General features: G+C 36.0%; 1 protein-coding gene across 4 annotated transcripts in view; it reads right to left on the bottom strand.

The window, feature by feature from the left end:
• Positions 1–25134, bottom strand: part of Dhx57 (DExH-box helicase 57) — a 47519-nt gene that overhangs the window by 14554 nt on the left and 7831 nt on the right. For all 4 annotated transcript variants that reach the window (XM_071601512.1, XM_027934566.2, XM_071601511.1 and 1 more), the window contains 13 exons: positions 24864–25022; positions 23178–23366; positions 22076–22911; positions 20448–20626; positions 18470–18591; positions 16760–16955; positions 16116–16240; positions 13320–13453; positions 12167–12221; positions 6698–6903; positions 4109–4225; positions 1259–1355; positions 287–460 (listed from right to left, as the gene is read on the bottom strand). In XM_071601512.1, the coding sequence (XP_071457613.1) occupies positions 287–460; positions 1259–1355; positions 4109–4225; positions 6698–6903; positions 12167–12221; positions 13320–13453; positions 16116–16240; positions 16760–16955; positions 18470–18591; positions 20448–20626; positions 22076–22911; positions 23178–23366; positions 24864–25022 (2589 nt within the window). The remainder of the gene's footprint in view (positions 1–286; positions 461–1258; positions 1356–4108; positions 4226–6697; positions 6904–12166; positions 12222–13319; positions 13454–16115; positions 16241–16759; positions 16956–18469; positions 18592–20447; positions 20627–22075; positions 22912–23177; positions 23367–24863; positions 25023–25134) is intronic.

Below are 25134 nucleotides of genomic sequence, written 5' to 3' on the forward strand. Positions count from 1 at the left end.
AGTGCTGATTTAAATGGTATCAAGTACCAATACATTTTCTTTATTCAACTCTTTTTCATCTAAATACAGTAAAATCTTATGAAGACTATGAGAGGAAAACTGATTGTCTCCAAGGTAAAAATCTTGGAATTTTATGCTTGACTTTTAAGATTCAAGATCCTGGCTATAGAATCATTCACACATCCACATAAAGTTTTCATAAGGTATTTTAAAAATAGTAATCTATGTATCTTAGCATTAGCTATTAACAGCTGTCACCCTAAATCTTTAGTCTTTGTAACATCACCTCTTTTCTTTCATTTTCCCAGAATCAATGACATAGACAACATCATCAATGGTTATGGAAGTCTCAGCAATGTTGGTAGAAATTATAATCTTGGTTACACCCACTGGGGGTTTTACAAATACAGCCTGTTGCTCTTCACTGGATAAAGAAGAGTGAAGAGGGTGAATAACACATCTGAAAAGAAATAAAAGCACATTAAATAATCTGGCACAAAGTACTGAAATTAAGTTACGTGGGTGAATTTCCATTAAAACCAACAATATGACTTCACATATGAGCAACTTTTCTGCACATGTCCCCAGCTCTTCTAATGGGAAAGTGCTTTCTGACCCTTACAAAATACTCAGTTCTAGGAACTAAAAACCTTGTACCAACTTGAGGAAAGTACTAGAGTGTAATTCAGTAGTCAATAGTCAAGAAGAAGAAATAATTGATATTCTACACATAACAAACCTAGAGCAAACTGACTAGCAGAGAAAAATCTTACCCCTACTTTTTAAATCAGAGAGAGGGAAAAACTGTGATGGAAGTTAAAAAATTTCATTCTTACATTTCTAGGGAGTATGTTCATTTGCTAGCTTTCCCTTAGATGTGGAGGCATGCCTGGTGTGCCTTGCTGCTAGAACAGGACCCGTTGAAAATTATTTTCTTTCAAAATGGTAGCATTCTTTGTTGTTACTAATGCTGGTCCCCCCATCTGCTCCTCCTCCGGGGAATTTGGCAACTGAATTACATGCAAGTTTGCTGAGTCATAATGCTAAGTGAAGAGAAATATCTTTCTTTGATGGATGGAATAACTGATTTCCTGGAGCAAACAGGTTTGTCCATTTCCAGCTGGCATAAACAAATATAAACTTGAAGAGTGACACCAGAGTCTAAAGAGGGCGAGAATTCTAACATGACCCTTCTGGTTGTTCACATTTGCAGATAACTGCAATGGATGATTAAGGATCTAGAAAACTATTAGCTTACCGATTACTACGTCGATTGTTGAAAAGAGAATTAGACTGTAGCTGTTCATAAAGCATTTTGATTTCTGCTAGTCCTGGTAGAAATACAAGTATAGCACCTGGGTGTAGAAAAAGAATCAATAAGATAGCTGAAAAAGAAAAAAACTAGTATAAATTATAAATCTGTTTTAAACAAAACAAAAATGCAATAATCTGAGAATTTTTCACAATTTTCTTTGTAAAGTCCCCAACAATTTAAATAAATAATAAATTATGGTTTTTGTACATTCTCCAACTTAATAAAGACAAAACTGAGTATGATTATCCTTCTATAACAAGAAGTGAGGTGTGAAAAGCATAATGCCTCACATTACACAAGAATCACTAGTGAAGTTCTTCAGACATACTTCTTCAGTGCTCTGGCTACTGACATTCTGTTTCTATAGGAAAAGTTAGCCTTCTAACCCATAAGACTGGAAGCTTCTTCTATTATGAATAAAATCCCATAAACATTTTACTGGGAATGAGAAAAAGAAACTACATTTGGCTGGCTAATCTGGTAATATAAATTTGGATACATTTGAAAGAGGCAGCACATTAACTAGCCATATCATATTAATAGTTCATGGGCTTTAAATTTTTACATTAAAAAAACACCTATAATGGATCATAGCATAATTCTGTGCCAAGAAGTCACTCAGCAATATTTATCTTCTTTTTAAAAATTTTTTTTAGTTATAGATGGACATAATACCTTTATTATTTATTTATTTTTTAAAATATGGTGCTGAGGATCGAACCCAGTGCCTCGAATGTGCTAGGCAAGCGCTCTACTACTGAGATACAACCCCAGCCCACTTATTTTCTTTTTTGCTTTATTCAGAGAAGAGGTTGATAACCTCTTCACTAGCCCCTCCCTTAATCCCACAAATAACTCATGACCTATTATTTAGTCAATTATTCTTCCCACTAAATAAAGAAGGAATCTAAATGACTAAAAAAATAAAATGGTCAAAAGAGATCTTGTACGGTTGTTTTGAAATACTTCATAGTATACAAAGAATGTCGACATACATTTTCTCATTTGATCCTCATTAGTCACCCTGTGATTCAGTAACTTGGCCACATCACTGGCTAGTAAGCATGAAGCCTGGACACAATCCTAAGGTTTCTGGTCCCAGATCCATGCTCTTTCCATTGTATGCCCCATGTTCATCATGCTAAAATGCCACAAAATTTAAAGAGTAATAAAATAATCTATGTAGATGGGGGGGAAGTATGACTATATTCTTGTGCACCTTATTTTATTTATATTTATTTTGGTGCAGGGGGTGGGGTGCGGTGGGATGGGTGGGATGGGATTGAACTCAGGAGCACTCAACCACTGAGCCATATCCCCAGCCCTGTTTTGTATTTTATTTAGAGAAAGGGTCTCACTGAATTGCTTAGTGCCTCACTTTTTTTTTTTTTGCTGAGGTTGGCTTTGAACTCACAATCCTCCTGTCTCAGCCTCCCGAGGTGCTGGGATTACAGGCATGCACCACTGTGCCTGGCTTTCTTATGCACCTTATGATCTGCTCTGCCCTCATGGCTTTGCCATCTATATCAGGAATATGTTTAATATTCACAAATATACTCTAATCACTATATCTACTTCGCTTTGATATTAGGTAATTTTCTAATATTTCTTTTTGACTTTCTATGCTTTTTCTTTTTCAGTAAGTCTTTTCTTTTAGCATGAAACAAGATATTCAATCTACTGATAATATATTAGCCACAACTGATTATTTGCCAAAAGAAGAAAAACAATGCACTTTAATAATTTTATATGCCTTAGTTTTTTTAGAAAATACTACATAATGATTAAGTTTAAGCAGAAGAGGGCAGTCATTCTCACTTCTCTGAAGTACTAACAAGCACATAAATCACTTTATTCAATGATCACCCAATAATGACTGCCCTTTCTTTATTCATGCAACAAATATTTCCTCTATGCCTAAATGTTCAGGGTCTAAGAAATATAATAGTGAACAAGAAATTCCTGTTCTGAAGGACTCTACATTCTACTGAAGAAGATGGTCAGTAAGCAAAAGTCTAATTATAGACCGTGTTAAGTGCTATAATGAAATGAAAATCATTTTTGGATATTATAATAGGATAGGGGAAGACAAGACATCTTCTGCAGAGAAGACATGTAAGCAGAAACCTGAATCATGCAAAGGATTGAGTTATAAGAAGATCTGGGGTGTCTGCTCTGGGGAAAGGGATTGCAAGTGAGGTGAAGAAGATCACTTGGATAGGAATACATTGAGGAGGAGAAAAGTAGTGATTGCTCTGTGCTACAGCAACAGCACTGTTATCAGTGTTGATATGAATAATAAGTGTTTCATAAACCATTACTAGAGATAGTATCTACTGGGCATAAACTCTATGCCAGGCCCAATGTTAAGTGCTTTATCTATGATTTCTTTTATTTATTTTTCTAACTATGTGTGTAAACTCGCACACGCATGTATGTGGTGCAGGGGTTTGAAACAAGGGCCTTTGTATGCTAAATAGGTATTCTACCCTGATCTATATCCTCAGCCCCCATGTGGCTGGTTTATTTTAATTCTTGAAATAGCTTTATGTAAGAGGATTTATTACTACTTTTACTGCACAAATAGGAAACTGTGAACTAGGTAAATGTTCAGTAGAAATGATAAAGGCTACAAGATTACAGGATTCCTAAAGAGCAGAACTGGAAAATTTACTAGACTCCAAAGGCTGAGCTCTTAACCCCACTGCTCTGTGGCCTCCCTGTGTGGTCTGCAATGTGATTCAAACAGTGTTTAATTTGTGCATCATTCGGCCTGGATGAAGACGCAGTTACCTGGAGGATAGGAGTGCTTTCCATCCACAATCCACTCTAACAAGGCCTCTATTAATTCAAGATTAACCTTTTCAAAATCCATAATGGACATTGTTTTGATGACTGATTTGCTGACCCCTGAAAGAAAGGGAAAAAGTAGAAGAATAATTATACCTTATTGAAGACAATATGCCTGTGAACTAGGTAAATGTTCAGTTGATTTAACACAGATGTTCTAATTTAATGTACTGAAGTGAACATTTATCTTTTAGTTTCTTGGAAAATATAAATTTCCAGAGTACTTTCTTTTTTTTTTAATATTTATTTTTTAGTTGTAGTTGGACACAATATCTTGATTTCATTGATTTATTTTTATGTGGTACTGAGGATTGAACCCAGGGCCTTACATATGCTAGGTGAGCACTCTACCACTGAGCTACAACCCCAGCCCCCTCTAGAGTACTTTCTAGAGTCAATCTTGAACAATAACTCAAGGAGCAGGCTGTTGCCTCTGTTACAAAGACCTAGAGGGACTACTTTATACTCCTCTTTCCTTCCTTTTACCACTACACAATATATAAACTCATGATTCAATCAAATTCTGATCTGATTAGCTCATAGTCAGGGTAACAGCAATCCATGGAAAGCAACACGTAGAGGCCATAGCTTTTATTAGCATCTTTATAACAGTGGCTGTTAATCTTTGGGTTCCCTTAAGTAAATGACAAAACTTATAGATCTTTCCTGAAAACATACATGTGATTTTAAGGGCTTCCCCAAAATTCTTGAAGCCTATCCACAGACCCTTAGGTCTACAATCTCCTTCTACACCATTTGGTAGAAGACTGTTCTTTGGATTGTACTGTGAGCCTAAACTCTTTTAAAAACAAGTAACATATTATTGGGGTGATTAATTCTCCAAACACTATGGCCCTTTATTCCTGGGTACTCCTGATGGTCCATCACCCTAACTACAGTTTAACTGAAACAAAATAACTATAGTAAGTATCAAGAAAGGGAAATTTCCTATTATGATGATGGTAAGTTTGAAGAGGGGCAAAAACACAGTTTCTAAACAATGTTTTAGCAGAGTGAACCCCATGTTGGGCAAAATGAGAGAAAGGATTAAACAGACTACACAAACAAGGGTGTGTTTGGATACAGAGGGCAGAGCAGGAAATCACTTTTCTTTGCCAGGATTCCAAATAGTCAGATTTTTCAAAAAGGAGAAAGTATCACTGAACTGAAAAAAGGCAGTGAAGTGAAAATAGTTAATTAAAAAATATATATACTGTTTGGTAGTTTTAACTAATCAAATGTCCTGAAAAAGACTGTCATTTTTTTTATAAAACTATAAAAAGTTCCAGAAATTGAGCTAGAAAACATTATTTAATCTTCTAAAAAATGAAAGAGCAATGAGATCAGTTAGGTCAAGGTTTTTGTTTTATTTTTTAAATAGGGAAACAAAAATTTTCTCAGAAAAACTAAGCAAGGCAGGCACAGTGGCAGGCTCTTGTAGTCCCAGATGCTTGGGAGGCTAAGGTAGGATAGCTAAAACCCAGGTGTGTGAGGTCAGCCTAGGCCACATAGCAGGATCCAATCTCAAAAACAAAAAAACAAAGGTAGTAACCTTCAGGCCTCTGTGTGTTCAGCCCAGCTTATATGTACAGAAAACCACATAGGAACAAAGAATAGCTAGGTGGAGTCTTACTTGAGAGGAAGGCGCATCTAACAAAATAAATCAAAATGTTTAAGCCAAGTGTGGTAGTGCACACCTGTTATCCCAGCATGCCTGTGGTTCCAGCAACTCTGGAGACTGAGGCAGGAGGATCACAAGTCCCAGCCAGTCTTAGCAACTCAGCAAAAAATTGGCAATAACGGAGACTTTTGAGAGAACTCTCAAAATCTGAATAATAGACTGTGGATTAAATAAAAGTATTTGTGTTAAATGTCTTCATTTTGATCACTATATTGTAGTAATGTAAGAGAATGTTCTTGTTCTTAGGAGGTACATATTAAAGTCTTAGGATAAAGGGACATCACATCTGAAACTCAAGAGATTCAGAAGAAAAAAAAAAAACACAGGTACACAGAACCAATGACAAAGCAAACAAAGCAAAACATTAATTGGTGAGTGAGGGTAAAAGGTGTAAGAGTTTACTGCATAGTCTCAGAGCTTTTCTGAATTGTCTATTTTGGCAAATATAGTAACATAATCTACATACACGTTGGAACAGCTATTTTTTCCTTTTGGTAACAGGGACTAAACCCAAAGGAAATTACCCACTGAGCCACATTCCCAGCCCTTTTTACTTTTCATGTTGAGACATGTGAATAACCTTTTCTCCCTAGGTTGCTTACAGCCTCACTAAGTTGCTGAGGCTGGCTTTGAATCTGAGATCCTCCTGCCTCAGCCTCCAGAGCTGCTGGGATTACAGGTGTGCACCATCACAGTTGGCTGGAACTGCTTTTTTTCCTAAGTTTAAGGTTGTTTTGATAAATTAAAGGCAATTGACATAAAAAAGCCACATTTTTCTTCTTTTACATCATGGTGGGAAAAACACTATAAATTTCTGGCATGATTATAATATTCACTAGGAAGTATGTTACCTTTATAGCGGGCCAGGAGCTGCTTAAAATCTAACTGTTGATCTGGCACTGCATCTCTGACAGAATCCTGATCCTGGAGGTGAAGAGACAGCCTCAGGTCTTCCTCTACTTCTTCAAATGCAGTTCTGTTGCGTCTTGCTTTAAGTTTTTCCTTTGCAATCTGTTTCATGGAGCGCATATATGGGCTCCCATCCTGTAACACATATCTGAAGAAAAAAGACAAAAAGAACTTGTCTATGTATGTGGATTTGCTGGTAAAGAACAAAAGTATTCACTTATTTCATGTGCTCATTCAGCAGAATGTTGCCCTATTTCTGCCTAACTCATGCTATCCTTCCAATCAATCTAGAATTCTGCCTTTGGTTCTGTCTAGAATAGATAAAAATTTGGATAAAAGTCCTATCCAAGAAAAATATCAAGGACATTCAGAAATGTTGTTTATTTTATTTTTTTCTTTGGTGATCTTATCTATTCCCAGTAGTTTCAACTATAATTCCCAGGCAGCTAACTCCCCACTGTTACAACAAAATTTGAACCCAAAACACTAGTTTTTGGCTGAACATCTCTACAAAACCATCTTCAAAATATATCAAAATTTTCTCATTAGTTAGTATTTGTCCATTATAATACTATTAGACTTCATGGCAAAGTGGAAAATGACTAGATTTGCAACCAAAAGCTTTGGATTTAAATCCAAGGTTTACAATTAAACCAATTTGCTAGGAAACTTTTTAGTAAAGTAATTTCAAAGGGCTTTATTTTCTCATCATTTGAGGGAGTTAGATAACTGGTTTGAAACTATTTTTCCTAGAGCCCCAGAGGTTTCTCAGAGCCCCTGGGAAAATTAAGGAATGGGAGGATAGAAAACAAATAGGCGGCCAAGTGAAATGTTGCACTCCTGTAGGAGGAGGCTAAAGCAGGAGGATCATGAATTCAAAGCCAGCCTCAGTAACTTGGTGAGGTTCTAAGCAACTCAGGGAGATCCTGTCTCTAACTAAAATACAAAAAAAGGGCAGGGGATATGGCTCTGTGATTAAGTACCCCTGAGTTCAATCTCTGGTATTTAAAAAAACAATAGGGACTCTGTCCTTCCTTTTGCCTTCTTTCAGCCAGATCATTCCTATTTTAGCTCTCATTTCTTCATGATTTCCTACAAAATTTCATTTGCAGACATTGTACTTGAACTTTAAAAAAAAAGGTTTAAAAACCTATGATGATACAAATTTTGATTTTCTCCAACCCCTTCCCTTCATCAAATGTCATATCCTCTTTTTACATTCAATATTCATTTGTTCCTTTACATATCAAATACCAACTTTGTGCAGGGAACTGTGGTAACAGTGATTGTATGGAATGTAAAAATGAATACTCTTCAAGAAACTTACAAACTTGTGAGAATAGATCAAAGCAACTCACTATACCACAAAACAGGTGAAAAAAATATTGCTAGGTATATAAGAAAAGTACCCATGACAAATAAGTTATTTTAGTTGTAGATGGACACAATACCTCCACTTTATTCATCCACTTTTTTGTGGTGCCTCACATGTACTAGGTAAGTGCTCCACCACTGAGCTACAACTTCAGCCTCTACCCAGGATTTCTAATAAAGAATGTATAGTAGGACAAACAAAATAAAGAGATCCAAAAGAAAAAGAAGAACTCAAACTATCACTATTAACAGATGACATGATTCTGTATCTAGAAGATCCAAAAAATTTCTAGAACTGATAAATGAATTCAGCAAAGTAGCAGGATATGAAATCAATACCCATAAATCAAATGCATTTCTATATGTAAGTGATGAATCCATTGCAAGAGAAATTAGGAAAACTGTCCCATCCACAATAAAGTAAAAAAAAAAAATGTTGGGAATCAATGTAACAAAAGAGGTGAAAGACCTCTACAATGAAAACCACAGAACACTAGAGAAAGAAACTGAAGAAGACCTTAGAAGATAGAAAGGTCTCCCATGCTCTTGTTTTTTTGGTGGGGAGGGGGTGGAGGGAGGGTGGTACCATGGATTGAACTCAGGGACACTCGAATACTAAGCCACATCCCCAGCCCTATTTTTTGTATTTTATTTAGAGACAAGGTCTACCCTGAGTTGTTTAACACCTCACTTTTTGCTGAGGCTAGCTTTGAACTAGTGATCCTCCTGTCTCAGCCTCCCGAGCCGCTGGAATTACAGGCATGTGCCACTGTGCCTGGCTCTCCCATGCTCTTGGATAGGCAGAATTAATATTGTCAAAATGGCCATATTGCCAAAATTGTTATATAGATTTAATGCAATTCCTATTAAAATCCCGATGATATTATTCATTGAACTAGAAAAAGCAATCATGAAATTCCATTTAAAAAATGAGACCCAGAATAGCCAAAGCAATTCTTAGCAAGAAGAATGAAGCAGGAGGCATCATAATACCAGACTTTAAACTATACTACAGAGCAACAGTAATAAAAACGGCATGGTATTGGCACCAAAATAGACATGTAGATGAATGGTATAAAATAGAAGACACAGAGACACCCACATAAATACGGTTATCTCATACTAGACAAAGGCACCAAAAACATATATTGGAAAAAAGATGGCTTATTCAACAAATGGTACTGGGAAAACTGGAAATCCATTATGTAGCGAAATGAAATTAAACCTCTACCTTTTACCTTGCACAAAAATCAACTCAAAGTAGATCAAAGACTTAGGCACCAGAACAGAGACCCCACACCTAACAGAAGAAAAAGTAGGCCCAGACTTAATCATGTCGGCTTAGGACCTGACTTCCTTAACAAGACTCCTAAAGTGCAAGAAGTAAAATTAAGAATCAATAAATGGGATGGATTCAAACTAAAAAGCTTCTTCCCAGGAAAGGAAACAATCATAAGGTAAAGAAAGGTGTAGAGAATGGGAGAAAATCTTTACCACACATACCTCAGATAGAGCACTAATCTCTAGGATATATAAAGAACTCAAAAAACTTAACACCAAAAACAAATAAATAAATAACTCAATCGATAAATGGGCTAAGGAACTGAACAGACACTTTACAGAAGAAGAAATATAATCGATCAACAAACATATGAAAAAAATGTTAATCATCTCTAGCAATTAGAGAAATGCAAATCAAAACCACTCTAAGATTTCATCTCATTCCAGTCAGAATGACAATTATCAAGAATACAAACAATAGTGTTGGTGAGGATGTGGGTACACTCATACATTGCTGGTGGGACTGCAAATTGGTGCAAACACTATGAAAAGCAGTATGGAGATTCCTCAGAAAACTTGGAATGGAACCACTATTTGACCCAGCCATCCACTCCTCAGTTCATACCCAAAGGATTTAAAATCAGCATACTACAGTGACACAGCCACATAGATGTTTAGAGCGGCTCAATTCACAATAGCTAAACTACGGAACCAACCCAGATGCCCTTTAACAGATGAATGGATAAAGAAAATGTGGTACATATACAAATGGAATATTACTCAGCTTTAAAGAACAAAATTATGACATTTGCCAGTAAATGGATGAAAGTGGAGAATATCATGCTAAGTGAAATAAGCCAATCAAAAAAATTCAAAGGCAGAATGTTTTATCTGATAAGTGGAAGTTGATCCATAGTGGGAGAGTGTGGGGAATGAAGGAACTTTGGATTGTGCAGAGGGGAATGAGGAGAGAGGTGGGGCTGAGGGGATGGGAAGGACAGTAGAATGAGACAGACATTATTACTCTATATACATGTATAATTGCACTACTGGTGTGACTCTGCACCATGTACAGCCAGAGGAATGAGAAGTTGTGCTCCATTTTTGTATAATGTGTCAAAATGCATTCTACTGTCATATATAACTAACTAGAACAAATACAAAATAGAGGTGACTAAAAAAAAGAATTTATAGTAGAAGGAAATTTCATGGAGGCAGCATTGGAGTTGAGTGTTAATAACTGGATAAGGAAGAGGAAGATAGAAATAAAGATGCAAAGATAGTAGCAGCATAACATATTTGAGAAACAGTGAGTAGTCTGATGGTGTGTGATAGGAGAGTACAGTAGGAAGGGAGGTTAAATATAGTTGAAGTCAGCTGATGTGGGTCTTGAATGTCCAGAGTCTGGGTAATAGAGAGCCAATGCAAGTTTCTAGAAGCGCAGGAACATGACCAATTCTACACTTATAAGAATTTGATTTAGTGAGTTTAGGAAGTAAGAAAATAAAGACAAGGGCTGGGGATACACCTCAGTTGGTAGCGTGCTTGCCTCAAATGCACAAGGCCCTGGGTTCAATCCCCAGCAACACACACACACACACACACACACACACACACACAAAAGGAAAATAAAGACAGGCAAACTCAAACTCAACAGAAGTAGCATGGGGCCTAGAAAATAACAGTTTTAATAAGTTCCCTAAGTATTCTCATTGTACTCTAAAATTTGAGAGCCACACATTTTGGGTTTTTTGCTTGAGAAGTCTGTACTATTTAAAACATAGGTAATAGGACTTCTTAGTGATAGGAAGAAAAAAACTTTTGAGTTGTGTTTAAGGTGCCATATCTTGGGTGTTTTCATCCTTACTCGTACAGTTTAGAAATGAAGATGGTGACCTGGACGTTCTTGTCACAGATGTGACCGCTATAATCCCATGAGTCTAAGATAGCCATTAGGGAGCTTAATATTGAGAAGAAATAGGGCAAGGATAAAATCTTGGGGAATTCCCAAAGAGCAAGAGAGAAATCTGTTTGTGTACAATGGACAGTGTCATTTTTGACCTAGTACTGTGATTACTCATATAGACGGCTTAACACTCAGACTACACTGCAAACTCCTTGAGAGTAGAATGATGATGATAATAATAGCTAACATTTATAATGCATGTACTAAGCATGTATGCCTCAGGCACAGTTCTAAGCATTTTTTTTTTAAGGCAATGTCTGCATTTTTTTTAACCTTTATTTTATTTATTTATTTTTATGTAGTGCTGAGGATCGAACCCAGCGCCTTGCACGTGGCTAGATGAGCACTCTACTGCTGAGCCACAACCACAGCCCTCAGTTCTAAGCATTTTGCAATTATTAATTTATCAGTTAATACTTATAACAACCCAGCAAATAAGCTAATATTAATATACCCATTTTAGGGCTGGGGTTGTGACTCAGTGGTAGAGCGCTTCCCTAGCATGAGTGAGGCACTGGGTTTGATTCTCAGCACCACATATAAAAATAAATAAATAAAGGTCCATCAATAACTAATAATACTAAAAGATTAGACTACTTGCCAGAGTTACAGTTAGTAAGTAAAGGGATTTAAGTATTGGCAATTTGCTGAAACAAAGGAGAAAATAGAATGTTCAAATAAAAAGTTGGAAGAAAGACTAACACGCATATTAGTATCCTGGCATTCTGAAATTAAATAATAATTCTGTTTTCAAAGATGTTTGTTGTAACTTAATTAACATCTTCCTTACCTTGTCACAGCAACTGCATCTTCCAGAAAAAACTGATCAACAGGAAATGTACGACCTAGAAAAACAAGAAAACAAAATAGAAAAGTCTCAGAATGCCCATTAAATGTTTGTTATATATGTTAATTGAATGATATTTATATGTAATCAATTGTAGAATAAACCAAAGCCTGGAATGATAAGTCAACTGCACAAAGAGACTGAAATATGTATACTTACACACACACACACACACACACACACAAATTCTCTTAAAACAAAGTTTGGCACATTTAAGTCCTATTTGTTCTGTGGTCTTAAAAGTGTATATTAAAAAGTTTTTGATGACAAAGTGGAGAAGGTAGATTCCAGTTAGTAAAGAAAAGAGAAGTGGATAGGTAAAGAAATGATAATTTGCACTTTTTAACCTGTTACACCTTCCCCAACCTCTCCCTTCTTCCCTAATGTGTGACCTTTAAACATTCAACATTTGTATTTTAGATCAAGCATATAGTTTCTTTTAAAAATCTATTGTCAACATTCTGACAACCAGAACAAACAGTACTATAACTTATCAGTCAGTGTTTCCAAATTGTCCCTTTGGTAATCAATTGTAGAAGGATATAAACTAAAGCCCAAAGTGATAAGTCAACTGCACAATGAGACTGTGAAAGCACCCACAGAAAACAGGCTATCCAACTTCATTTCCCTCCTGAGTGAACAATATCCAGAAAGATAGTACAATCCAGAAATGAACAAGTATACTATACATAGACATATCTTCCCTTTGACTGATTACCACTAGAAACATACATTTTCATTTTAAACACAATCAGGGGCTGGGATGTAGCTGGGTGATAGAGTGCTTGCCTAGCATGTGGAAGGCCCTGGGTTCAATCCTCAGCATCACAAACATAAAAATAAAACAAAAAAATCAAAATAGAATGCTAGAAATTCTAAATAATAAAGTCTTTTTAAAAAGTCATATACAAAATTAAAATCTTCAGGCAAATGGAATTATTACCTGTCAATCACATTATATAGTTATGATTTTGTTATAAATTAATCACTTATCCTCTAGACAGAGGTATAAATACTAATCAATATATATCTCAAATGAGTTTTAAAATATATTTGCTTATTAGAATGATACACATGCAAGATGCATTTTAATCACCTGGTATAGTAATAACTGGGCAGGAATTGAAATATTCTGAAAAGAGTTCAGCATTTAAAGTTGCACTCATTAGAATAACTTGAAGAGTTGGCCTCTGCAACACAATGTCCTTCAAAACTAGCAGTAAGAAGTCACTAGAGAAAAATAAAAGAAACACCTGAGGATCAAACATATTCAATATATGAAAATTAATAACTGTGATATACTTGGGGCAAGGAATATGTAAGACTGTGTGAAAAAAAATACTGTAACACTCATAGAAAGATGATGTTCCTGGATGTGAAGACTTACTATTATAAAGATATCAATTCTTTCCCAAATAAATTCAGTATAGTGACAATCAAAATAGCAATAGAATTTATCATCAAAATTGATAATTCTACTTCTTGATATTTATGAGTATACAAAAAGCATATACAAAGATTTTCATCATAGTATTTTTTGTAACAGTAAAACAACAAACACTATCTAAATGTCCATCAACCAGGAAATAGTTAACTATACCATCTAATCTATGAAATAACATGAGGCAGATAAAAAGAATAAGAGTCTGGATAATGACATGAAAACACCACTAAACCATACTGCTAGTGGAAAAAAATTGTGCAATGATATTTACTGAAGAATAGCAATACCTTAAGGAGCCTTCCTGCTTCAGCCCTTGACTCCCTACAATCTCTTTTCAATGTGGTCATCCAATAATTCCATTCAAATGTCAATCTGACTATGCTATTGTTCTGCTCAAAATCCTTCAGTGATTTCTCATTAGAGTCCTTAATATCAAGGCCCTACATGACAAGGTCTGCACTCCCACCACTCATTTCTACTACTTTCACCCTTAACTCACTAGCTCCAGAACTGACTGAGGCATGCACCTCAGGGCCTTTGTTCCTGGCATTAATCTGCCTGGATGGGCTTCTTCCAGTCTTCCACGTAGGTAACTCCCTCACTTCCTTCAAGTCTTTACTCAAAAGATATCTTTTCAGCAAGGCCTTCCTTGGCTACTCTCTTTAAAATTCAAATGCCTTCCCTGCTTTAACTTTTCTTCTCAACACTTAATATACTTTATATTTTACTTATTTACCTTGCTCCCTTAACTATCAGGATGTAATAAGCTCTTCAAGGACAAGGATTTTGGTTTATTTGTTCACTCCTCCAATGTCTAGAACAATGCCTGGGACAAACTGAGTGTTCAATGAACATTCATTAACTTACAAACTGTATTTATTACTTGTGTAAAAAAAGGTCTAAAAATAAAATTATCTCTAACAAAGTAAACACATATGTTGACGCATACAGATATAATCATTTAAGATTTTTTACTGTCTTAGAATTATTTCCTTCTATTTTGATCTACTCTTTTTTATCTAGAAATCTGCTTTTCTTTCTAATTACTTTGTATTTCTTATTTACTAGTTTATCAGTGCACTTTATTTCTTCTAATAATCTTCTGGTTAAACATCTTCCCTATTCAGTTACAGACATTTTATCAGTTGGGTCCTCCAAGTTTCTTGTTTTTTGAAGTTTTGTAATTAGCTATTTTCTCTTTTTCTATTAGTCCACCAAGTTTACTTAGATTCTTTCTTCTTCTCAAGCTACATATAATAACTTAATACTTTATGAGAAAACTTCGTAATTTTTAAGGAAATGTCTTTATTTTTCCCACTGTGTTTTTCACATCTTAGGGCATGATCTATGTGACAAACTATGATCAATGCCGTCCATCAATGCAGCCCTTCCTCAGTATTTAAAATACCAAGAATTTTAATTTTAGGCCTCAATTCTTTAATGACTTCTAATTCACTAAAATAAAGCCTAAATGCCTTAATATCTGTGGTTTATAAGACCCTGGAAGATTTTGGCTCTTGTTTCCTTTTGCCCCTGCTTCTTTGCCTCTCATTCACTACATACCAGGCACATTCTTCCTTTAGTTTCTGGACACACCAAGCCCTTTCCCACTGCAGAATCCTCCCTTATGCTATTCTTGCCCCACCTGTCACTTGACTCCCTTTCACAGTTCAGTTTTCAACTTAAATATTTTTTTGGCAATATGGTCTCTGACCATGAGTTTTCCCCTCCAAACACAGCTCCTGTTTATTCCTTCACAGTATGCTCCAATTTGTAACTGTTTACTTGTTCATTCCATCAAACTATAAAAAGTCAGAGGTAACCAAATATACTTTTTACCTCAGTGTTCCCAGCAACTAATGTATCACTTGATAATGAAGACAGGTTCATATATATATATATGAATTGCTGACTGAATAACCAAAAAGACAAGGAAGCACAGATTGACCAATCTATCAACTACAGTATGCATCACATCTCTTATATTCCTCCTGAGTAGAACGTCCAGCTTAGTATGATGCCCAAGAGGGTGAGAGGTGTATCTTCTAACTCAACAATGTTGAGTCCATCTAATTGGAAGACTCTCCTAGTGATGAATATGTGCTTTTCTAGCTAGCATTGTTAGTGCTATAGACCCTGCAGCTCAAGAAAGAAGTTCTTTGGGTCTGAGGTTGTGGCTCAGTGGTAGAGCGCTTGTGTGAGGTGCTGGGCTCAATCCTCAGCACCACATAAAAAAATAAATAAAGGTATTGTGTTCAACTACAACTAAAAAAATATTAAATAAAAGAAAGAAAGAAAGAAAAAACAGTTCCTTTTCTCTAATATAGCCTTCCCTGTGGCAAATTACCATTACGAAATCTATTAAACTCAACTGGAGAGAGAACAAATTTTTTTCTACTATGTCTTCATTTTATGTATGTGTATGTTTGATAGAAAAAATCATTTTACCTTTCTTCTGTCCTCTCATGAACTTCATCAACAATGATATGGGTAACTCCCTGGAGAGCCGTATCTCCTTCTAGCCTTCTCAGCAGCACTCCTGTGGTGCAGTATAACAGTCTGGTGGCTGAAGACTTACACAAAAAGGCAATACCAAGCATGAATAAAACTACTGAAAAAATATTTACTGGCAAGACATTTTGAATAGATAAGGACAAAGAATATTAACTACAACAGTGGTTCCATTTAATATGAAACAATAAAAAATGTACAATTTCTTGCAGGCAAAACAATAATTTTTTTTTTGCTTTGCATCAAACTTTTAAATTTAAGATTCTCTTGAAAAGCATTCAAAATTATCATTAAAAAGTGAGTGATGAAATCAATTCTAAATTGGTCTAAGCTTCCAGAGAATATACTAGATCACTCTGCTACTAAAAAATAAGAAACTTTAATAAAGGAAATTTGGTACAATTATATAAGAGCTCTTGTATCAAAATATTACTAAAGGGATTTTTGCCCTACTGAAGATTGACATTAATTTAAAATAACTTGAAAGCATAGATCCCAAATTGCCCATAAATCTAAACCCCAAAGACTTTTCAAAGGTAAACTACGTTTCTGTTAGTGGGAAACAGGCAAAGCATACAAACCTTGACACTTTCTAACCGAATCTGATATCCCACGGTCAGACCCACCCTTTCTGCTCTTTCTTTAGCAACTCGTTCAGCAACAGAGATTGCAGAGATTCGTCGGGGTTGGGTACAGATGATGTTAGCCACTTTCTCAGGTGGCCCATTCAGAGAATCATCCAGAATAAACTGTGGAATCTGTGTGGTTTTCCCACATCTGTATGTCAAAACAAATGAGTCCTAAAATGAAGTTTTCAAGGGCTAGTTAACAAAGCAATCACAGGTAATGAGGAAAGTGATAAAACTAATTAATCAGCTTCATCTGTCTTCAAAGAGCACCCACTGATTTATTACCTAGAGCTAATAAATTCCAGGAAATTGCACCTGAGATTAAAAAGGCAATCACATAATAGTTTAATATCATTTATAAAATTGGGGCTACTGAACATAACATCATATTTCAGCCTATAAATTTCTCTAAAGATGTGAACTCTACATATGAATTCTAATAAGAAATATTAGGTTATGATTATTAAAATTCCACCTCTGATGTATATTGATTTGGCTAAAAGACTAAGGCTAAAAAGATAAGAAACTATAAGATGCAAGATTACTACTATACCTGTGATTTGGGCACAAACATAATTATCAAACTGGGTACTTTTGAATAAAGAATTAAATTAAAGGCTGGGGATGTGGCTCAAGCGGTAGCGCGCTCGCCTGGCATGCGTGTGGCCCGGGTTCGATCCTCAGCACGACATACAAACAAAGATGTTATGTCCGCCGAAAACTAAAAAATAAATATTAAAAAATTCTCTCTCTCTCTTTAAAAAAAAAAAAAAAGAATTAAATTAAGGCTGCAGCTTAACCCTGATAAATAGGTTCATATAACACATGGAGAGTGTAAACAGGAAAGATAATGTGCCTTAAGTTGTCCCTTTTTTTTCTTTTTAAATATTTTTAATTGTAGATAAACACAATACCTTTGTTTATTTGTTTTTATGTGGTGCTGAGGATAGAACCTAATACCTCACAAATGCTAGGCAAGCACTCTACCACTAAGCCACAACTCCAGGCCCCTTAAGTTATTCTTATAAGAAAAAAAATTAAAGTTTTAAAGAAATCAAAATTGCCGGGCTCAGTGGCGCACACCTATAATCCCAGTGGCTTGGGAGGCTGAAAAAGGAGAATCACGAGTTCAAAGCCAGCCTCAGCAACTGCAGGGTACTAAGCAACTCAGTGAGACCCTGTCTCTAAATAAAATACAAAATAGGGCTGGGAATGTGGCTCAGTGGTCAAGTACCCCTCAGTTCAATCCCTGGTACCCCCCCCCCCCCCCCCGCAAAAAAAAGAGAAACCAGAATTAATTCAGAAGATGATGAGCTTTCAAGTTAAATGTCTAGAACTATTTTTTTAAATTTAAAAATAGGGCTTGTTAAAAGTTTTCCGCTGAACCCTTTGCCTTAAAATTGTTTTGAGGTAGAAGTATACAACATCTATAAACTCCTAGATAAATTTCTGAGGTTTTTTTTTTTTTTTTTTTTTGTAATTTGGCTCTATAGTCTTCAGAAGCTGCAATACCAACCCCTGTAAAATATTATTTAATATCCAACAGGAAAAAGTGCCAATTATACCAATAGAGGTTTTTTAAAAGTACAACTAGATATAGTAACCACTGTACATATCATATTTATCAGTGAAAGCTGTATCACAAACACATTATTTTCTTACCCAGTCATACCACTTATGACAACCACTTGGTGCTTGCTCAACAATTTAAGAATGGTTTCTCTTTCTTCCCATGCAGGGAGTGACTGCCTTTCTTGTAGAACTGACTGGAACTGTCTGGAAGCCTAATAAAAATCAAGGATAAGGCATTAGTTATGTTCCTTTGAATCCTCTTTCACAAGGTTCTGAATTCAGAATTCCAGTAGGACTCACCCTTTCTGTTCTTTCTAAATAATTTCTTCTGAGACAGCATTACAGAGATTTGTAGGGATTGGATGCAGATGACTTTAGTCAGAAGATTGGCTACTCAAAAAATCAACCAGAATAATCTACAGAATATACATAGTTTTCCTACATTTGAATAAACTGAAATATCTTATAATAAACCCCTCTCGCTTAGCATCTATACAGCTCTTCCTGACAAGCGTCTATATACCAGCACTGTCTCATAGGACCATATGTGTTCATGGAAATGTTCCATACCTTCACTGTCCAATATAAGCAATTTCTGGCCACATGTGCATAAAGAGTCCTTGAAATGTGGATAATACTCCTGAGGAACTAAATTACTCTAATGAAATAATTTAAATTTAAATAGCCAAAGGTGATTAAGAATTACCATAGTGGAAAGCATAGCTCTACACAAATCAGATTTTTTTCAAAAAAAAAAAAAAAAAATCAGTAAGAGCACTTGCCAAAGGATTCTTTTTGTCCCTTCTCCACAATTATGTTAATCAGTTTCATATCTAGTGGCCAGCAGTATAAACACTTTATTGTATTTTTAAATTATGGGAGAAGAGGAGTGGAGAAAGAATGGTTAATGGGTACAAAGGTTCAGCTGCATAGGAGGAATAATTCCTAATGCTCTATAGCATAGTAGAGTAACTGACAACAATTAATCATATATTTCAAAATGGAGAGGATTTGGAATGTTCCCAACATAAAGATATATTACCCTATGCTTATCATTACATATATTATATACATGTATTTAAATGTCACATGGAACATAAACATGAACAATTATGTGTCAATTAAAAGTTTAAAAATTAGCTGGGTACAGTGACACAAGCCTGTAATTCCAACAACTTGGGAAGATGGGGCAGGAAGATCACAAGATCACAAGTTTGAGGCCAGCCTGGGCAACTTAGCAAGACACTGTCTCAAAATAAAAAAACAGGGCTGGTGATATAGCTCAATGGTAGAGTGCCCTGGTTCTACTGCCCCCCAAAAAAACAAAGGAAAAGAAAAAGAACAAAATTTAAAAAAAAGAAAAACTGTGGCTGTACTTTTTAACAACAAGAATTTATACTAAGCAGGGGGCAGTGGCACACTCCTGTAGTCCCAGCTACTTGGGAGGCTGAGGCAGGAGGACCACTTGAGTCCAGGAATTCAAAACCAGCCTGGGCAACACAGTAAGCACCATTTAAAAAAAAAAAAAAAAATTTATACCAACATATCATTTCCTGAATATAATTTTATCATATAAATTTATCACACTAATCAAATTGATAATTTTCATGTAAATGGGTAAAAATAACATGGACTTTGGAAAACAGAGAACAGGGTTGAACCCTGTGTAGCTACTTAACATCTACATGACCTTTGGCACTCATCCTATGAACCTTTGAAATGGGGTCTTACCCATCTTCTTTTATACACTGATTTTCTAATGTAAATGACATTTATTAATATTTCTTTTATATATCAGACTATCTATCATAGTACCAAAGGCACATGATTCTAAGAATTTGGTATACAGGTGTGTTTGCTATTTATCAGTTGTGAGGTTTTCCAAAACATATTTCCAGCATATGCACCCAAGTTTCTACATGTGGTAGCATTTTGAAACTTTAACCACTAAGGATTAAAGAAAGAACCAATAGAGATACTACGGAGGGTAACCAAAGCCTCCTAACTCCGAATCCCTTCATCCAGACATCAAGGGGGCAATGCTAGCCCATCTCTCAGCACACAGTACCTGTTTCATCCGGAACTGCTTGCAGATTTTACTATTTTCAGCATGTACTGATTTTGCCTGCCAGTCATATCTTTTGGAAATCTTTTTCTTAAGATTCACATAGCTTTCATTCTCCACTATAACTGGTGCTGGACCTTCATCCTCTTCTGCCTCCTCCTCAGGTTCTGATTCTTTTCCAACTTGAAGGAAAGAAGTAAACATTTTCAATTTTCCCTTTCTTTAGTAAAGGGGGAAGTCACTGTCTAATGAAGTAACAATAAAATCATCAAATGGAGAAAAAGTTGAAACTTGAATAAAGCAGGCTTATTTACTTCAAAACTACTTCCACTGCTAAAGAATTAAAACACATCTTTAGCTAGGCACAGTGGTGCATGCCTATAATCCCAGTGGCTCAGGAGGCTGAGGCAGGCGGATTGTGAATTCAAAGACAGCCTCAGGGGCTGGGATGTGGCTCAAGCGGGGCCCGGGTTCGATCCTCAGCACCACATACAAACAAAGATGTTGTGTCCAATGAAAACTAAAAAATAAATATTAAAATTCTTTAAAAAAAAAAAAAAAGACAGCCTCAGCAACTTATTGAGGCCCTAAGCAACTGAGCGAAACCCTGTCTCTAAATAAAACATAAAAAAGGGCCTGGGGATGTGGCTCAGTGGTAAAGAGCTCCCGGTTCAATCCCTGGTATCAAAAAAATAATAAATAAGTAAAATGCATCTTCAAATAAACTTTACTCAAGTTTAAGTGGTATTGTTAAACCAAATTAAAAACAAAGAATTAACAATTGAGAAATTATAGACTTTAAAAGGGTGAATTTTTATGGTATATAAATGATACCTCAATAAAGCTGAAATTAAGAAGAAATCCATGACACATAATTTGTCATTTTTCAGGAACACATTTGAACCCTATGTACTAGAAGCTGATATTAGTGAGCAGTGAGTCAGATGGCCAGAAAGCAAGCCCACATAAACATCCAGCATCCATACCTCAGCATCCTTGTTCTCTATGTATTGATGTTTACCCAGGAAACTCATGAAATAATGAAAACTTTTTTTTTCCTCAAGAAAGATGAACTAATATTGAATTCTTTGATGAAAGCTGAAAAGGGGATTTATCTGTGGTATAAGAACATGCATGGCAAACCTGATCTGGACAAAGCCAGAGCCTGCATAAATATTTCTTTATTTAAGGATTTAGGGATTATTAAAGATAGCTCTATTCTAGTAAATTTGGCAGCCTACTATATTATAAACAGAGGGAAAGGATAGTGTATATAGTATAAGAAACAAATATATGAAATCAAATAAATTAAATGAAACAGATTTTCTGATTTCAGTTAGTGTCCTTAGTGTCTTAAAATCCTTCCAACCCTCAGATTCTATGTCATTACATTAAACTTAGCTATCGCTTCCAACTTTCAGTACAGGGAGCCCAACCACAGTGACACAACTGGGCCTTATAATAAAAGTCAGGCACAATTATACTTCAGAGGATTCTCATGCTTTTTGGCCATGGGATTAAATAACTTGCCCATGATCACTGGGAAAGATCCTATACCATTCTCAAAAGTTTTGATTCCTAATCCATCATTTTGAATGTCCCCCCTCCACCAAGAACAACACCTTACATACCTTCTGATATTTGACTTGAAACAAAATAATGATTTGGAATCACTGGTTTACGACAGGCTGGATTATTTATTCTGGTCCCAGAGGATACTGGCAGAAAATTCACAGGAGGGACACTATACTTGTGATGGGTATTTGTCAGTAACTTGACAATTTCTGATTCTTCCTCTAACAGGGTTATCAAAGAATATACAACAGGTTCTGAAGTTTCTGAAAGTGTCAAGGCTTTGCCATAAAGGAATTCAGAAATATGTAAACGACAAGCCAGAGGTAGATTCTCATTGGTGGAATAAAATGCCACAAGGGGAGCTTGGTAGGGGTACTTGTGGTCTTTAGAAAATCGGATTTCAAGCTCGTATAAAAAAGATGCATCTTCATTAGCATTAAGATGAGAATCATCTACAATTCTTTCTACTCGTCCAACAATTTGATTTGGGGGCACTTCATGTTTGAATTTGCATTTTGATCCAAATTTACAATTTCCTTTTAGGTAAAATTTACAGGTTTCAGGTGATGCCTCTCGCACATTTTTGCTTTCCTTTTGCTTGGATTTGCAGAATTTACTTGTCAAATATTCCAGTTCCAATCCAATGGTCCAGACCCTGTTCTGAATTCTTTCTATAAATTTTTCTCCACAAATTGACCTGAGAGCAAGTGCCTCTTCCTGTCGCTGCTCCACACATTCATCCAAGCTTGCGTGGCCAGCTGCCTCAGAGATTTTCATCCTTTCTCCAAATGTCTCTGAAAAACACTGGATGAGTAGATGCTCTAGTGATGCCCCCAAATCTCCATCACAAATCCTCAGAGCTGCTTGACAGTGTTCAATGTTGAAGCCATACCTGCCGAGGGCAAAACAACAAAAGTGACATATGAAAAGTAGTATCACATCACTAAAGAGAAATTCATTTAAATATACTCATGACTACACGTATTCCATGTTTTGAAAGAGTGTCCCTGATGATACTAATCCTCTATCCTAAAAGATAGAATATTAGGCATATCATGCACTGCCGGAAAGGACACAAGGAAAGGTAGTTGGGTTTATAATGATTTCAGTTGGCCTTGAATTATCTCCCTAATCCCATAAATAACAAAAAGCAATCACCTGGAAAGTTTTTGCACTGCAAATGGTGAGACTGTAAATTCTGGAATATGAGGCTCAACTGGGCCTGAGCCTGCATATTCCCAAGGATCAGAGTCCGGAGCAAGGGAAGGTTCTTGTCCAGCTGACCAGTACTGCTCATCATCAAGACAATCAGGCTCATCATCTTCCTCCTCCCCAGAAATTCCTCTTCTGGCAAAGGTAACATTTTCATGTATTAGATATTAATTCTACTTACTTCAAGAGAAATTTAGCAAGGGTTTAAGAATTTAATTCAAGGAGCCAAGGACATAGAATCTTGACTACTCTTCAGTTACTGATTTAATCTTTTATTGAACTGTTCATTTATATCTTGGCAGTTAACATTTAGCAGGCATTCATTAAATGCCAGATATTATATTAAGTGCTTTATATGTAAACATTCTTTTACTTTTTCTAATAGCCCTGCAAGATACTGATCCCTGCTTTTCAGATGATCAACTAAAACTTAAGAGAGGATTAGTAATTACCTAATGTTATTTATGGTAAGGAAAAACTAGAGATTTTACTAATAACAGTTTGACCCCAAAGCCTGTATTCTTTTTATTTTTATTTTTTTATGATGCTGTGGATTGAACCCAGGGCCTTGTGCATGTGAGGCAAGCACTCTACTAACTGAGCTATGTCCCCAGCTCCTATGTTTTGGCACACCTGCCCCCTCCCCGTGGGAGGGTACCATTACCACCAAGATTGAACTCAAGGGCACTTGACCTCTGAGCCACATCCCCAGCCCTATTTTGTATTTTATTTAGAGACAGGGTCCTACTGAGTTGCTTAGTGCCTGGCTTTTGCTGAGGCTGTCTAGGCCTTCAAAGCTGCATAAGCCACAGAGCCCAGCCCAAAGCCTGTGTTCTTTTTTTTTTTTTTTTTTAATATTTATTTTTTTTTTAGTTTTCAGCGGACACAACATCTTTATTTGTATGTGGTGCTGAGGATCGAACCCCAGCCGCAGCGCGCTATCGCTTGAGCCACATCCCCAGCCCCAAAGCCTGTGTTCTTAACCACAGAAACCAGAAACCATAGCCATCCTCTCTTCTCATTCATACTGTCCCCATTTTTTGCTTTACTGCATAATCCCCTTTCCTAAATCTGAAACAGACAAAACATTTGTAGATAGATAGAAATCAATCTGTTCATGACTGACCACTCATTAATTTTAGTAAGTGAAAAGAAAGAATTCTCCAGCTGAAATCATAAGACAAAAAAGAATCAAACTGCAATGGAGATCTGGAGGGGAAATAACTGAGAATAAAAGCTGTTTCACTTAAGAAAATGGTCATGAGCAGCATAACCTCAAGACTCATATAATCAACTCAATATTTGCTCCTAGAATAATACTTCTACTTGCTTGTTACAATGTTTTATTTGAAAGGTTATGGATACAGCAATCACTGAACTCATATTAACACTGTCCTATGGAAAAATAAAGATAAAAAGGTGATCTGTATTATTGTTCATGGATGGTGTAAAACAAACTCACTCCAAAACTGTGGCTGAGTAATAATTTTTATATTTCTTTTGGCTTACTTTCAACTAGTTATATGGCCACAATAGGATCAGTATTGATACAATGTTCCAAAGAAGTACACGGTGTTCACAATGTCAATATGTCTTCCTTAATATAATATTTACTCAAATAAAATAATTTACTCAGATCCAGCATCCGCATCTTGTTCTTGCAGGTCTCGCAGAAGAGCTTTTACTTTCTCTTGATTCTCAGAGGTCATATGTAGAGTCTGAAGGGGTACTTTGGCTTTGGGCTTCCATTTAGGGCGAGCCTCTCCCTTGCTTATGCTACTGTTGCTAGGTCTGCAAACAACATAGATAAAAATTATACACTTTCTTGTGGTAAGAACTTTTATACTCTCCTCAGAGTTTCCAAATATTCACAACACAAACTGGATTAAGTATTTTACAAAAA

The sequence above is a fragment of the Marmota flaviventris genome, chromosome 14, assembly GCF_047511675.1.
Source record: "Marmota flaviventris isolate mMarFla1 chromosome 14, mMarFla1.hap1, whole genome shotgun sequence".
NCBI classification, from domain to species: Eukaryota; Metazoa; Chordata; class Mammalia; order Rodentia; family Sciuridae; genus Marmota; species Marmota flaviventris.